The sequence below is a fragment of the Rousettus aegyptiacus genome, unplaced genomic scaffold (genome assembly GCF_014176215.1).
Source record: "Rousettus aegyptiacus isolate mRouAeg1 unplaced genomic scaffold, mRouAeg1.p scaffold_m13_p_21, whole genome shotgun sequence".
In the NCBI taxonomy this organism is placed as follows: Eukaryota; Metazoa; Chordata; class Mammalia; order Chiroptera; family Pteropodidae; genus Rousettus; species Rousettus aegyptiacus.
In genome coordinates this window covers 137,945-153,507 of record NW_023416297.1, presented here as the reverse complement: position 1 = coordinate 153,507, position 15,563 = coordinate 137,945, and the positions used below count along the sequence as shown (strand labels likewise).

The 15,563-nt window shown below is 70.7% G+C and overlaps 1 protein-coding gene across 7 annotated transcripts in view; it reads left to right on the top strand.

The window, feature by feature from the left end:
• BRF1 (BRF1 RNA polymerase III transcription initiation factor subunit) overlaps nt 1-14,077 on the top strand; it is a 41,048-nt gene extending 26,971 nt beyond the window's left edge. For 2 of the 7 annotated variants that reach the window (XM_036238159.1, XM_016121452.2), the window contains 13 exons: nt 936-1,085; nt 2,133-2,189; nt 3,065-3,191; nt 3,597-3,636; nt 3,723-3,815; nt 6,753-7,040; nt 8,369-8,430; nt 8,789-8,870; nt 8,945-9,000; nt 9,812-10,068; nt 12,020-12,071; nt 12,555-12,726; nt 13,071-14,077. In XM_036238159.1, the coding sequence (XP_036094052.1) occupies nt 936-1,085; nt 2,133-2,189; nt 3,065-3,191; nt 3,597-3,636; nt 3,723-3,815; nt 6,753-7,040; nt 8,369-8,430; nt 8,789-8,870; nt 8,945-9,000; nt 9,812-10,068; nt 12,020-12,071; nt 12,555-12,726; nt 13,071-13,108 (1,474 nt within the window). In that variant the 3' untranslated portion in view covers nt 13,109-14,077. Of the gene's footprint in view, nt 1-935; nt 1,086-2,095; nt 2,190-3,064; nt 3,192-3,596; nt 3,637-3,722; nt 3,816-6,752; nt 7,041-8,368; nt 8,431-8,788; nt 8,871-8,944; nt 9,001-9,811; nt 10,069-12,019; nt 12,072-12,554; nt 12,727-13,070 lie in introns of all 7 variants that reach the window. The other 5 variants (XM_016121454.2, XM_016121450.2, XM_016121453.2 and 2 more) reach the window with 3 other exon arrangements.
• Nucleotides 14,078-15,563: the final 1,486 nt, after the last annotated feature.

The window sequence follows — 15,563 nt, the reverse complement described above, 5'->3', positions numbered from 1 at the left end:
GCTAATCCCCGTGGCCTCAGATCCCGTTCCTGGGTCCTTCACATGAGCCAAAGCTGTCAGGGGACACATTGTGGTCCTCTTAGGAGTGCACTCACAGGACCTGAGGGTCAGAGGTCGGTCAGGTCAGGAATTGCGGGAAGAAGCCGGCCCTCGTGGCCCGAGGAGGGTGCCCCGTGCAGCGGGGGGATTCAGCGAGCTCACCAGTCCCGCCGCGTGTCCCCCAGGGTCCCCCACTCTCCGCCGTCCCCCACCGTCTGCCAGCGCTGCCCCGTCACGGCGCCCTCTCCGTGGCCTCGGCCCCAGCAGCCCCTCTTGAGCGAGGCTTTCCTTTCGCCCGATGTCCTGCGTCACAGACTCTGCGAGCGTCCCCGAGGACACGCATTGCAATCGCAGTGCTCAGCGGAGTCCTTAGGTGACTCCGTGGTGCTGCCCACGCCGGCGGCTGGGAGCTCTGTGAGGTCCGGCCTGGGCACCGCCCCTCCCGCCCCCGTGTCTGTGTGCGCATGCGCGCCACCCCTCCCCCTTCCACGCACCCAGGCTCTTTCCATCAGCCACCAAGAGGCACGTAGGTACAGGGATGACACCTGGGGCTCTTTGAAGGGTCAGAAAGCGAAAGGTGGCATTTCACAGAGCAAGTACAGCAAGTGGAAACATAAGACGTGTGCTCAGCCTCCCCGGTAGCCCACGAACTGCCAGACGGAGCTGCAGGGTGTCGCGGGCGCCCACACCCACGCCTGCGGCACCCGTTGGGGCCTAGCGCCCCGTCCCAGGTGCAGGGCACCAGCCGGAGCAAGCCCCAGGGGAGGGGGCCCCCACGGGGCCTGTGCCGCGTGCGGCCGGCGAGGGCGGATCCACGGGAGGGGTGTGCTTCGTGCGCCTGGGTGGCGGCCATGCGCCGCGGGCCAGGGCACGACTGAGGCGCGCGTCTGCCGCAGACCCCTGCCTGTACATCCCGCGCTTCGCCCACCTGCTGGAGTTCGGGGAGAAGAACCACGAGGTGTCCATGACGGCCCTCAGGCTCCTGCAGAGGATGAAGAGGGACTGGATGCACACGGGCCGGCGCCCCTCAGGCCTCTGCGGGGCAGGTACCCACGGCTGAGGCGGGGCGGGCCGCCTTCCCTGGGCCACCCCGCCCCTCCCGGGCCTAAGTCCTGGGGGGAGGGCGGGACCTTATATGCCGAGGGGGCGGCAGGTACCCGTGGCTGAGGCGGGCCTGCCTTCTCAGAGGCGCCCCCCCCCCCTCGCGGGCCTGAGTCCTGGGGGGAGCCACCCCCCTGCCCCTCCCGGCCCGAGTTTTGGGCGGAGGGCGGGACCTTACATGTCGAGAGGACCACCCGGCTCCCTGGCCTTGACCGCTGGGTCGCTGTGCCCTGCCCCCATGCTGAGTCATTACTGCAGAGCGTGGGTGCCCCAGCCTTTCAGCTGGTTCCCTGAACCCCAGGGGACAGCTTTCTGGTGTCCTCTCTGGTGGCAGCTGTCCACATGGTGCTGCTGTTGTCCTGGTGCCACTGTTGTGCCGGAGCCCCTGGACCTCCCCAGGAGGCCGGCAGGGCCGGTGCTCTTCTTCCTGGCCCTTTCCCGGGCACCCGCAGGGCACGTTCCCTCCCGGGCACCGAGCCACATCCTGTGCTCAGCTGCCAGCAGGGGCAGCGCTGCCCGAGCCTCGTGTCCCACCTCAGAGCCCAACCTCTGTGACCGCAGTGCGGGGCCTGGGTCCCCTGGCCGTAGTCTCCCCGCACAGGGCACGGGGCCGCCCCCTTCCCGGCCCGGCCGTGGCCTCGGCTCCCAGCTCCGCCCGGCATTTCCCAGACAGTCCCCCGCGGAGCTGACGCGCTCGCTCCGAGGGCTGCGGGCAGTCCTCACAGAGCCTCCTCTGGCTCCCCTTGCACCTAGCCGCGGGCGACAGCAAGCTCTGCACGCCAAGTGGTGGCCCAGTCGCACGCAGGGTGTCCTGAGGACCCACAGGCCGCGCGGCCGCGGCCCACAGGCAGAACGCAGCGTCGCCCAGCAGCGCACCTGGGCGCGGCGTGCAGGCCCCGCCCTGGCCCGGACACGGCGCGGTGCCTGCTTCTCAGAGCCCCGCGTGCCTTTCTAGCACTGCTGGTCGCAGCCAGGATGCACGATTTCCGCAGGACCGTCAAGGAGGTCATCAGCGTGGTCAAGGTGTGCGAGTCCACGCTGCGGAAGAGGTGCGTGCCACCCCCGCCCGGGCAGGGCTGCCTCCGGGGTCCTTGCAGGGGGCCCCAGGGTGCCACTGCCTCCTGTCTGGCCCGGAAGCCCTACGGCCTCCTGCAGGGGCCGCGTCACCACGTCCCGTGGTGGCCCCTTCCATACCCGCGGTGACTCGGGGTGGACAGTGGTTTGTAAAGTTGCCCAGACTTGAAACAGTCAGGAAGGAAGCCCTGAGGGCGGCCTCGCCTGTCCCCTGCTCAGCGCAGCCTGAGCCACCAGTCTCTTGGAGGAAGCTGAGCTGAGGGCCTCGGCGTCCGTGTGCCCAGGCGGCCCGGCGAGGCCCTGCTCTGCAGCTGGGTCGAGGGGTTGCTGCTTCTCAGCTCCAGGGGCAGCTGCGCTTGGACCATGATGGAGCGCGAGGCCCTGGCAGCCCTGTCCCCCGCTGAGTGTTCCATGCGTCAAGCACGTGGTGGCTGCTCCCCCCCTCAGGGCATGTCCCGCAGCAGTTTTCAAAGGCAGCTGGAAAATCATGGGCTCGTTTGACGTCTAGTTCTCTTAAAATTCTTGCATTGAACTTTTTGGAGGTCACGTGAAGTGAGGAAGTTAACCGAGTTGGTGGGAGTGACCTTGAGCTGGGCAGCCTGGTGAGGAGCCCGTGCTGGCCTGCGACTGCCCCGGGCCGCCCCCGAGCCTGCCTGTGGGGGCCGTGGCGGTGCCGGGCCCGGCAGGATCAAGGGGCTGCCAGATAGTGCCTGGGCCACACCCTGGCCGGGTGTGACCAGGGCGCTGGGCCGGACAGTCGGGGGTGTCTGAGCGGCAGCGTCACGAGCCAGGTGCTGCTTGGGTGGCTGATTTCAAGGGCATCAGATTCCGCTCCCCGTCCCCGTTTCAGGCTCACGGAGTTTGAGGACACCCCCACCAGCCAGCTGACCGTGGACGAGTTCATGAAGATCGACTTGGAGGAGGAGTGCGACCCGCCGTCGTACACGGCCGGACAGAGGAAGCTGCGCCTGAAGCAGGTGACCTGCACCGCGCCCCGCCCGTCAGCACGCGGGGCCCCGGGCGCTCCGCACATCTGCCGCCCGGTTCTCACTCAGAACTCGCGCCTGCTCACCGAGGCTGGAGTGGGCCCGCGCGCCCGCGTGGTGGGGGCCGGGTGGGCTGCACACCGGCCCGCTCTCCAGCCTGCCCCTAGGGGCGCCCAGCACGCCCGTTCATCCGGGGGCTGCGCCCGCATCCCTCTTGGCAGGCGGGCCCCAGGCCACAGCTCAGTGTGCCCCTGAAGCTGACGGCCGACTGGCAGGGAAGCTGGTCCCCAGCGAGGCGGCGTCGGGTCCCAGTGTGTCAGCGACAAGCCCGCGTCCCATGTCTAGCTCACGCTCACCCTGCTTCTTCACTCAGTGTCCCCGTCCTCTCGTTTTCAGCTCGAACAAGTCCTGTCGAAAAAACTGGAGGAAGTCGAAGGTAACCGGCCGTCCGGCCCCGCAGGCGCCTGGGTCCTCAGGGAGGGCGCTCTGTGCTTAGTCTCCGCTCCTTGTCCACCGCCGCAGGCGAGATATCCGGCTACCAGGACGCCATCGAGATGGAGCTGGAGAACAGCCGGCCGAAGGCCAAGGGGGCCCTGGCCAGCCTGGCGCGAGACGGTCAGTCTGCCCTCCCCGCACCCGGCCATGCTCGGGTCGCCATGCCTGCCCTCCCGCCCCCTTCCACGGCCGCGCGTCCTGCTCCACCCCAGGCAGCCGGTCACCTGCTGGCCCTCACACCCCGTGCTGTGTCTGGCTGCTCCTAGGACACCCCCGTCCCCCAGGTTCCAGCCCTGCCTCGCCTCAGCACCTGGGTCTTCCTGACCTGTGTCCTCCCCCGGCCGCCCTGGGCCGAAGCCACGTCCCAGACCAGACCCTAGTTCTGGGGTGAGGCCCACGGCCCGTGGGCAGGGCTCGTCCCACGTGCCCGCGTTGGGGTCGGGGCCCTGCCCCGCGCTGGGTGCACTCTTGCAGGACTCCTTGCGCACGTGTCCCCATTCCTGCTCCGGTCGCCAGGTGGGCGTCGCCCGACGTCCCCCTGCCCAGGGCCGCAGGGTGGCCCGTGCGGTGCCGCGGAACGAAGCGATGGTGGGCCCCCCAGCGCCCCGTCCTGCTCCCCGCGGGCGGCGGGCGCCCCTCCTCCAGGCCCCGCAGCCGGCGGCTCGTTTTCCTTGTCTGCCTGGCCGTGCCCGGCACGCTGCTCCTTTGGTGGCCGGAGGGACGTGGCCGTCCCCACCACGGCGCCGGCTGCTGGAGGTGGAGACCCCGTTGCCTTCGGCGCTGCCGTGGGGCGAGGTGGTCTCCGCGCGCCGCCTCCCTGCGCCCGTGCGCCAGCGCCGTGGGCCCTGCGGGCAGGCGTGGCCCGGCTCACGGCCGCGCGACCGCACGCGCTGCGGAGCTTGGGAGTCGGTCAGTGCTGGGCTGGCAGTGCGCCCGGGGTGCCCCCGTGATGCCGGTGGCGGGTGCACGGCTTCTGGCACCCGGGCGCCCGCGGGGGTAACGATTGCCACCCCCCGACGCTCCACGTGCCGTCGTGGGGTCTGCGGGTCTGCTTCCCGCCGCGTCTGGTTTTGCAGTGTTGCGTCGATTAGCTCTGCCGCCTTCCTGTTTGCTGAGCCAGCGATTCCTGCTTCTGCCCCACCCTTCCCGAACCTCGCGGCTGCTGCTCGACGGGTCACTCTGGGTGCGGGGCCCCCAAGCGCAGGGCGGCCGCCTCCCTGACGTGGCTGGTGCCGTCAGGTGCTTCCTGCTGCTCAGGCTCAGGCCACGCAGAGTCAAGTGACAGGGTTCAGACTCCAGTGGGCGGGGGTTGCGGGCGCCTTGTGTTGCTTGTACGGTTATCACGTTGTGACCGGCGGTCCCTCCTCTGTGCCGTTTGTGGCGCGTCCGGCTGGGTGGTTGGTTGGAGGTGCCTGTGGGGCTCGGGGAGGGGGCCGCTCTGCTGCAGGCAGTGGTCTTGACTCTCACGTCTCGGCCTGATCCTCACTCACTCTGCCCGTGGCGTCTCACAAACACGGTGGCTGATGTCCGCTTGCCCTGCCGCAGCTCCCGCGGCTGGCGCGTGGGGGGCGCCTGGCGCCCTGGCGGGCCTGGGCGCTGCTCCGCATGGCCTGCCGCCCCCGCCGTGGTGCGGGCCGCGGTCTGGCGCCCGGGGCTCACGTGCTGTCCGCCGGTGTTCCCGACGTCGCCCCTCCAGCCAGTGCCGGGCCCTGGCAGCGCCCGTCTGAGCCTGCCCCACGCGGCCACCCCCCACCGGCCAGTGCCGCCTGCCCCAGCTCCCCACGCGCTTCTCTCAGTGAGGCGGTGGGGGTGGGGCCCCGTCCGCACCCCCCCAGGTTGGTGGCAGGTGGCGCCCGAGACTGAGCGGATGAGGCACCGTGCTTCTGGCCCGCAGTCGCGCAGCTGCCCCTCAGGCCGCGTGTCCTGTCCTGTGTCACTGTGTCCGTGGGACACGCTGCAAGGGGAGAGGCCATGCTAGTGCGGGAGGCGATCGGACAGACGCCTGAGGGAGGGCCAGGGGCTGGAGGGGGGTCGGGGTCGACGGAGGGAGAAGCGGCTGTGGCCATGGCCACAAGGAGGGGCCCGTCCCTCAGAGGAACGTGAGCCGTGTGTCCGGAGTGCCGGGCTCTGGGACCCCACAGGGCCAGAGCGCAGAGACCGCCGCCCTCCTGCTCTCGCCTCCCACAGGGACGTGATGGGACACATGTGGCCATGGAGCGGGCGTCACGGTGAGGTGGATGGCGTGGGGGGGCGCCCCGCGGGGCGGCCTCCAGGGCGGCAGAGGCCCGTGGGGCCCATGCAGGCTGGCCGGCCGTGGGCCGAGGCGGTCTGCGTTGGGCTGCGTGGGCCCTGCAGGACCGTGCCTTTCCCGTGGGGTCCCGTGGGGTCCCAAAGGGCCCTTGCTGAGCTGAGCGGCCGGCTGGGCCGCAGCAGGGCAGGCGTTCACGCCTGCGAGAGACCACCCAGCACGTCCCAGCGTGGCCATGCCACGGCCACCCGCCAGGCGCGGTGTCTGGCGTCTGGGCCACCTCCGGTGGGGGCGCTCACCGTGGCTTCGCGGCGACCCTCCAGGCGGTCCCTGTGCTGAAGCGTCTGCCCGACGCTCGCCCCTCGCCCCTGGGCTGCATGTTGTCTCGTTACGGGCGGTCGGGAGTTCTCCGCGTCTTCCAACGCGAGCCCGTCCTCGGACGGGGGTTTTGCAGCGAGTCCGTGCGGCGTCCCGGTTTCGGCGGGACCTGGCCCATCAGTAACCTGAGGGTTCTGCTCTACGCGTCCTGCCTCAGCTGTTTTTGCCCAGCCCAGAGCGACCAGCCGGGCCGCACGGGCGGCCGCGCAGGCCTGTGAGCCGCCCCGTGACCCTCCCATGGGGCGTCGTGGCGCCTGCAGTCCACTGGAGGGCGCGCAGACCGCAGGCCGCGCCTTCCTGCCGCCTCATTCGCGGTTCTTCGGTTCTTGGTTCTCAGCTCGCACAGTGCCCGCCGGGGCCATTTCTCTGCAGACGGGCTCTCCCTGGCGTTCTGCCCAGCTAACAGGCGGTGTGTGGAACTGTGTCCCCAGGCTCTGTCGAGGATGCCACGGCCAGCTTGTTGGGCGAGGAGGACGCCGAGGACGAGGAGCTGGAGGCCGCTGCCAGCCACCTGAACAAGGACTTCTACCGGGAGCTGTTTGGCGGAGGCGTGCCCGGCAGCTCAGAGGCGGCGGGCGGCCCAGGCCTGGGTGGCGGGCCCCCTGCCCTGGAGGCCCTGCTCGGGCCCCTGCCCACAGCAGCCAGCCTGGGCATCTGCGAGCCCGTCCGCGAGTGCATCTCCTCCCAGAGCCGGGACCCCAGTGAGCACCGCGGGACGGGTGGGTGGACAGGGGCAGGCCAGGCGATGTCTAGGGCCACGGGAGGTGCAGCCTCGAAGGGGGGCGTGGCCAGGGCACCCCAGCTCCTGCCGACGCCCGAAGGGCAGCAGTGCGTCGTCAGCCCTGGGTCCCCGGTCTGCGGGCCTGCTGGCCCAGGCCCTGGGCTGCGGCCGCGCCGTCCTTCCTGCCTGCCCTGGGGGCCCAGGAGGCATCCCTGCAGCAGCGTCCCGCGAACCTTAGCTGCGAAGCCATGGCCACGTGTCACAGAGGGGCCCGGGGCAGAGGCTGGCACTCCCTGCCTGCCCTTCCCCGGTGTCCACCTTGTGGGAAGTGCTGGCGGAGGCAGTGTCTCCATGGCCAGATGGGCATCGTTCACTGCGCCCCAGTGCCAGCAACGGTGGCTGCTCAGCAGGGGACCGTCGCCCCCAGCCCACTGGGGAAGGCCCGGATGCTGGCAGTTCGGGATCCGTCGAGTCAGCGCCGAGAGCGGTCCCGTCCTCTGCTGGGAGGGCCTCCCCCGCCCCTCCGCTCCCGGCACTGAGGGCTCGCGCTCTGTGGGAGGGGTCACTGCTCAGAGAGGCTATCCAGCTGCTGAGACGTTCATCTCCCGTCCTGTGGGCTCAGAATGGCAGTGGGTGGCTGTGTGTCTGCCCCAGTGACAGTGGCAGTCTCGTGGGGCAAGGGACAGCCACACAGACACAGCCCGTCACTCATGCCCAGTTGTCCCATGCAGGGGCTGCTGTGTGGGTGGAGCCCGGGGCGGGTTCTGCAGGGCACCAGCCAGGGCACGTGCAGAGGCCCCGAGGCAGCACCCCACGACCCTGGAGCAGAAAGGAGCGGTCTGGCTTGACCTAAGAGACCGAGGTGGGCCCAGAGGGGCACGCTGAAGCGCCAAGGTGGCCCTTGCAGGGCCCGGGCTGCAGAGCGGGGCTGCGGCTAGAGAGCGTCCTCGAGGCCTCCGGCCTGCGGCTGGTGCGGGTGGGGCTCAGCAGCCGACATGGGGGGGCGAGGGGCAGCAGACTGCAGGGAGTGCCCAGGTTTCTGGGCCATGCGGGTCATGCTGCCGACCCAGCCAGGGCAAGCTGGGGTGGCTGACAGGTGGGGTCATCTTGAGCCCGGTCACTGAGGGCTCCCCAAGGCCCCGTCCTGGTCCGGAAGACTCCTCCGCGGGCAGGGAGACTGGTGTGGTCTGCTCTGCAGCCCACTCAGCGTCCTGCCCCGTACGTAGTGGGACGTCCACGGGTCCCACGCGCGGCGAGCAGAGGCCGGGGCTCCAGAAGCCCGGCCATCCCGGCCTGCGCGCTAACTGGGAGCTGTGCTTCCTCCAGAAGACGCGGGTGGCGATGGCGAGCTGGACCTCAGCGGCATCGACGACCTGGAGATTGACAGGGTGAGCGGGGCCCGCGCCCGCCCCAGGGCCGTCCCCGTGACACGGCGCCGCGCGAGCCCGCCTGGCGGGGCCTCTGCGACCCCGGGGGCCCCGCGCGTCGTGTCTCTGGACAGGCCCTGAGCGGCTCCCGCGGCGCGCTCGTCCCCAGCAGACGTGGCATTTTCCCCTGACCTCGCGGCGAAGCTCCTAGGACCGCGTTAGCTCCTCAGCCGGCCTGCGGCCCCTGTGCCCTGGGTGGGGGCGGCAGGTCCCCCTTGGGGTAGAGGTCCACGCCTGCTCCGTTACGTGAACGAGGAGCAAGCCTGTGGCCGAGACCCGAGCGTGTGCTCGCTGGACCTGACACTGTTCTCTGCCCTAGTACATCCTGAACGAGGCGGAAGCCCGCGTGAAGGCGGAGCTGTGGATGCGGGAGAACGCGGAGTACCTGCGGGAGCAGAGGGGTAAGCGCTGGCCCGCCCGCCTGGGCGCCCGGGGCACGGCGCCCTGCTGACCCCGGCGCTTGTGGTCGTTGCAGAGAAGGAAGCACGGATCGCTAAGGAGAAGGAGCTGGGCATCTACAAGGAGCACAAGGTAGGGCACGCTCCGGGCCGGACGCCAGCCCTGCCCTGCCCTACCCTCCAGCCCCAGACGCGCGGCCAGGAGCCCCAGGCAGGCCGTCGGGACTTGGGGCCTATGGCGAGGCTCCTGGAGTGGGTCCCAAGTCAGAGAAGCACCCAGAAGGCCCCATCCTGCCTCTATGACTCAGCAAAGCCTGCTCCTCATGTTGGCCCTGCCCTGTTCGCGGTCACGGCAGCACAGCTTAGCCAGTCTGGGTGGGCGGGCGGGGAGGCCAGGCCGTGCAGCTGTGCTGGGGGTGGTCAGGCCCCTAGTGGAGCGATGGAGGAGACAGGAGCCCACGTGGCCGCTGAAAGGCTGAGCCCCAGGACCTCTGGGGCTGGGAGAGGGGGGCTCTGGAGCTTGGGGGCTGCTCAAGAAGGCTGCTGGGCTGGAGAGGCAGCTTTGTCGGGGGGGGCGTCCTGGAGGTGGCTTGCAGCTCCAGCACCCAGTACCAGGTCCAGGAACTAGATTTCTGTGCTGGGCGACATCTAAAGCATAGGGAGTAAGCCTCCTGCTCTGCCCCTAGCCACCCGCCCAGCACGGTCGGGGTCGGTGGGGTGGGCTGCAGGAGCCCCTGTGGCACTGGGCTGCCCAGGTCCCGCCTGCTGGGGTCGGTGCAGCTGGGCAGATGGGCCCAGGCCGAGGGGAGGCGCAGGCCGGCCCTCCACAGCGGGGTCTTTCCCTGGAGCGCGCCGGCCCCGGTCCCACAGTCTGCAGCGCCTGGCGGGTGTGCGGGCTCCCGCTGCAGATGCCGAGGAGGCGTGACGCCCATGTCTCCACGCAGCCCAAGAAGTCCTGCAAGCGCCGGGAGCCGATCCAGGCCAGCACGGCTGGGGAGGCCATCGAGAAGATGCTGGAGCAGAAGAGGCTGTCCAGCAAGATCGACTACAGCGTGCTCCGCGGCCTGGACAGCAAGGGCGCTGGCGGGCCGCAGCGGGAGGACGCGCCGCCCACGGACAAGGCCGGCACCAGGAGGCTGCCGCGCAGGAAGGGGCCGGCCAGCAGGAGTGGGGCCGACCCGGCGCCCGGCGCCGGGAAAAGGTACCAGGCCGGCGGGGAACGAGCGTGAGGGGCAGCCGAGGAGGGGCCTGGCTCTGTCACGGGGAGCGGGTGGGCCCGCTCTCCTCTCCTGGGGCCGGAGAGAGCAGAGCACTGACGGGCCGGGGGGGGAGGGGTGCAGGAGGGACCACAGCCACGTGCGCTGTCCTGGCAGGGCCTGCGCCGGCGGGCCAGGCGGTGGTGCGAGGGCCCCCGCCACAGCCCAGGCCGGCCCACCGCCCCGGCCCAGGCGCCGAGGCCGGGCTCCGCTGCCACCAGCCAGCCCTGGGCAAGGCAGGCGCCGCAGGCACCTGCGGTCCCGAGGGCGGCCGCGCGGGGCCCCCCACCCCGTCCAGCCACGCGTCGCCACCTCTTCATTCGAGACTTACCTGACGAGGGGGGGCAAACGCTTGTCGTGGTTTCCAACACCGTCTCTGGATTGGGTACTGGGCACTCGCTTCTCAAGCCCCCGGGTGCCCAGCACAGCCGGTCCCCGTTCAGGCAGCCGCTTCCGGCCCTGTCCCAGGGGCACGGCTGGCCTGCCCGGCACTGCGCCCACGTGCCCCCGTCTGCTGGGACCGAGGAGGCGCTCCACGGAGCCCGCCCCTCCCTCGCTGCGTGGTCACAGAGTGGGCACCGTGCGGGCTGCCTTGCCGAGGGCGGCTGGCGTCCAGCACAGGCCTCCCTCCTGCTCAGGCCGGCCAGTCCGCCCTTCGGCGAGGCTGCGCGTCTCCCCCACGCCACTGCTCGCGGCCCGTGGCTGGCATCTGCGGGCAGGCAGAGGCAGGCGTGGGCAGCAGTGCCCAGCACAGGGCGGCCCCCTTCTAGGGCCCCAGGCTCTGCCCAGGCTGTCGGCGGGGAAGGATTGCAGGCGGGCCCGGGGGCTGGCCGCGGGAGCCCGGCGGTGCCTCTACCTCAGCGGCGGCCGGCTGGGCTCACGGGCAGAGTCTCAGGTGCTCACAGGCCCTCGAGGCCCAGCCAGCGCGCCCAGAGTCAGGCGCTCTGTGAGAAGGGACCGGAGCTGCAGCCCCCACGTCCCCACCCAGGCTCTCGGACGCTGGCCTTCCTCATCCCGCCCTCCGCGGATCACCGTGCCTGTGTCCAGCTCGGCCGGTCCTCACTCTGCCGGGAGGACGGGCCTGGCTGCCGCCTCTCGTTCTGGGGCCTGGGCCTCCCGCTGGGCCTGGGGCACCGGGGGAAGGGCTCCTTCTGAGCTTGGCCTGCAGACCACGGGCACAGCGCCTGCCTGCCTGTCTCCCGCCCCCTGGAGGCCGCCGGCCGAGGCTCTGGGAGCTGCTACCTGGCCCTCCTCTCGGACCAGCTGCCCTCACCGAACAGCCAGTCCCTTGCTGTCAGGTGTCACTGTCAGCCGGCCACAGCTGTGACCGTCCACCTGTTGGTGTCCCCAGGGTTCACCGGCACGCCACAGTGGGGCCGGGCCTCGGGGGGCCCAGGGCAGTGGGCTGGGCAGGGTCAGGCACGCTGTGCAGCTCGGCCACCCGAGCCCCCGCAGCTCCCAGCAGGGTGTGTGTCCCGAGCTGCCCCCAGGCTGTGGGCTCTGCCCCCGCCTCCCCCCGCCAGCCAGGGTGTGCGGGGTTCCTGGGCCCGGACAGCTCCTACAGGTGGGACGTGGGAGTAGATCCTGCCTCCTCTCGGGCGGGGGTCCCACTGTCCCCCTGGGGCCAGTCAGCACCCATCAGGATTTGACATGCTTCTTCTTTGACATGCAAGTGACAGCATGGACAGACACCCTGGCTTTGCGTCTGGGAGGTCTGGTCTGGGAGAGGGCGAGCAGGCCCAGCGGAAGGGGTGCCGACAGCAGGAATCAGGGTACCCTGTGCTGGGGGGAAGAGCGAGGGGCTCAGACTGGGAGGAGAGGGGGTGTCTTGGGTGCTAGAGCTCTGCCCCCCCCCTCCACCCCCTCCCTCGTGCTCCGCGCGGGGTTCTGTTGCAGGCTGAGGCCGATGGTGTCCACGCAGCTGGCTAAGAAGGCAGCCACGGGAGAGGTGTGTTGTGTGGACAGGCCGGAGGCGGGGAGCTTGGGAAGCAGTGGACCCCAGAGGGGACCCCCGAGTAGCTGGAAGACAGGCACAGTGCCCCGCGTGGGCGGGGAGGAGGTCCTGGGAGGAGGCCTTGGGAGGGGCCTGGGGGCCGAGAGCCTGGAGCCCACCCAGTGGGGTGACTGGAGCTGTGCACCCTCCGGCCCTGGCCTCAGGCAGCCCGCGGGCTGGCCCTTCGGAGAGCGTCTGGGTCCCACCCGGCCACTCCAGTGGTCCAGTGTCGCCTTCGGCCCGGCCCTCCAGGCCAGGCTCAGACCCCGCCACGCAATCTCTAGGGTTTTGGTACCAAACAGGTAACGGCGGAGAAGCAGGCACGCAGGTCCAGTGGGGGGCCCAGGGCAGCTGCAGGTGCGGGAGGGACAGACTCACCAGGCTGGTCAGGGGGCCTTGCTCCACACGCTGTCCCAGAGCCTATCCCCTCGCTCGCAGGCCCGGCTCCCGACCTCCCCCACCCTGGGAGCCGAACCTGTGAGGCCTGCGGCGGTCGTGGTGGAGAGCGGGCCCGTGTCCTACCACGCCGAGGACGACCCCGAGGAGGACGACCCCGAGGAGGAGGACGGGGAGCCCTGTGTCAGCGCCCTGCGGATGGTGGGCGGCAGCGGTGAGGCTCCGCGGGGCCCCGGAGAGCAGCAGCCGAACGAAGGGGGCGTTTCGTGGACCGGCCACGTGGGTTTGGAGCCCACTCGGGAGGCCAGGGGCACCGGGCTAGCCCAGAGGGTGGCCCTGCCAGAGGACTGTGGTCCTGGGCGCTGACCACATGCCAGGCCGCTGGCCCCCAGGATCTACAGCGACGAGACCAAAGCGGGGTCCCCCTGGTGGGGGGCCGTGCGTCCAAGGCCCACAGAGCTGGCACCGGAGCCTCGGGGGCGGAGCGGGGCGGGGCGGGGGCACCGGGCGCCTGGGCCCACAGCACTCCTTAGCCTCCGCCGCCCCTGTGCTTTGCAGATTACGGCTGTGACGGTGACGACGACGACGGCTACTGAGGTGTGTGACCTTGCAGCTGGGAGTGTTCCGGTGGCGGGCCCCGCCGCGTCTCCTTGGGGATCAGACGGGCCTGTGCGGCTGGAGCCCACAGGTGTGGGCGCCGCCCCACCTGCTCTGTGGCCCTCGTCCCACGGCCACGCGTGGCGTCTGTGGCGTTTGCCGTTAGGACTGTTGGGACCATGTTTTGAGCAATGCAAGGCGTGTGTGTCCCCAGCACGGGACCGGACCAGTGTCGACGTACGGGCAGCCAGACGTGGGCCTCGAGGCCCAACAGCCTTCGCAGGTGGACAGTCACATCCCTTCTGTGGGATCAGGCACAGGAGGCCCAGCAGGCGGGTTCCAGGAACCAGTCTCTGCCGCTCACGGAGCCGGGTGCCCTGTGCCCCCTTCTCGCCGTGTCCAGCTTCTCCCTCTGCTGGTCCTGTGCTTCCAGCTGCAGTTCTCAGCCAGACCTCCGGCCTGGGCGCTGGGGCCATGTGACTCTGCACCCAGGAGCCCAGGGCACCCTGCCTGGGTGGCAGCTTCGCAACCTGAGCCGAGAGCTGTGGCACCTGGCATCTGAGCTGGTGTCTGGCCACATCCTGAGGGAAGGCACGCAGCGTCCCTGAGCCTGGCCATCCTGCCCTGAGTGGTCCCCAGCAGCCTGTACTGCCCCGGGTGCCGGGCCTCGCCCAGAGGCCACTGTCAGACTCCTGGTTCCAGCGTTGCGGCCCTGGATGTGGCCAGGGAGGGCGGGCAGGTGCCTCTGCCCCAGACGCCCGGGCTCCACCTGCTTCCCAGGGGAAGATGAGCAGGGTGCCAGGAGACCCCATGCGTTGCAGGGCCCACGCCGTCTTCTGGAGCACAGCGGTGTCTGCGGGTCGGCTCGGGGACTTTGCGGTCTGGTGTCCATGCCCAGCCTTGCCCCCAGGCCTTCTGGGAGGTGGGCTGGAGGGCGGTTGGTGGAACAGGAAAGGCTTAAGCAGGAACCCTGAGGTTGTGGCCCATCGTTTCACGCGTGACCTCCTGGAGGCTGGAGGGGGCTGGTGGGGCCTGAGGACTCTGCACTGGAAGGAGGTGGGGGGGGGGCAGCTGTGGCCGGGTGTGTCTGGCTGCAGCTGGAGTCGCACTGGGGTGGGGTACAGGGAGGAGGGGCGGGTGGGGAAGACAGTGTCCAGGGTGAGTTGAGGAGCATTCAGCGTCAGGGTCCTGGACTGCCGGGAACCTGCAGTACGCGGACATGCGGGTGGCCGGTGGGGAGGGGACAGGCCAAAGGTCAGCAGCCAGCAGTCGGCAGGACGCCTCTGGGTTAAGCCACCGCTGCCACATGCGCAGGCCCTCAGGCCCCTCCGCCCCGCAGCTGCGTGCTGCCTTCTCAGCTGTGGGACGGCCGTCCCATCGAGCCCAGGGCCCTGGGGGTGGCCGTCCCTAGTACTCTCAGCTGACTGGACATCGGCCCCAAAGCCAGGTCTCTGTAGCTGCTGGCCCCGAAGCGGCCTTGGCAGCACCCTTCCCTGGAGGGGCCCGGGCTGCCGCTGTCTGGCGCCCTCCCTCTGGGGCCAGGCCTGGTGCCCTGGCCTTGGCGAGCAGAGCCGGGCCCTCCGAGACCCTGGGGTCGGAGTCCCTGGGACACCTGGGGAGTGGGCTGTTCCCGGAGTGGCCGTGGCCATGTCATGGCCCCACCTGCTGCCGTCCAGGGCCCCTCCCCTCCGGAGGCCTCCCTGCCACGCTCCTGTGCGCCCGGTGGCCTCCCGTGGGCTGAACATCACGGTTGTCACGGGCTCCCCCGTGGCTTCTGGCGGGTCTCAGGTGAGACCAAAAGGCACAGGATCCTGAGTAAATGCCCAAGGTCCCCCAGCTGGGAGGGGGCCTCCCTGGTGCGCGTCCTGACAGCCGCCCACTGTCTGGGGAAGTGGCCCCAGGAATGCAGGGTCGGGCTGTGCCTGTGCCGAGGTGTGAGCGGGTCGTCCCGGGCCTGGCCGGGGACAGCATGCTGCCGGCCCCCAGCCCCGCCACTGCTGCGGGCGGCCGGAAGTAGCCTGCTGCCCACGTCAGCCCTGCTCCCTGGGGTCCCTGAACCCACCCAGCCCTGTCAGTGCCAGGGTCTTTTGTGGGCCCGGAGTGGGGCCACGCGCCATGCTGTGGCTGTCTGGGGACAGGGATTTGCCCACAGGTGTGTGGGTCCGGGCAGTCCAGGGGCACGTGTGTGTCCTCACGGGTCCTTCGGGGCCGGAGCCCAAGGCTGGCCAGGTCCTTCTGCCACCACACATGTCACACTGGGGGGTGAGACCGGGGCATGGCCACTCATCCTGCAGGCGGGCTTTCCAGGCGGTCTCCTGCCCTCCTTCCCCACGGTGACCCACCTGGGCCAGCTCCGCCTCTCCCCGGGGTCCTGAAGGGGGAAGGGGAAGGAAGGCCTGAGCGATGGTGGGCGAGGGGTGGCGCGGCCCAGGGAGGACAGTGCAGGTGGCCTCA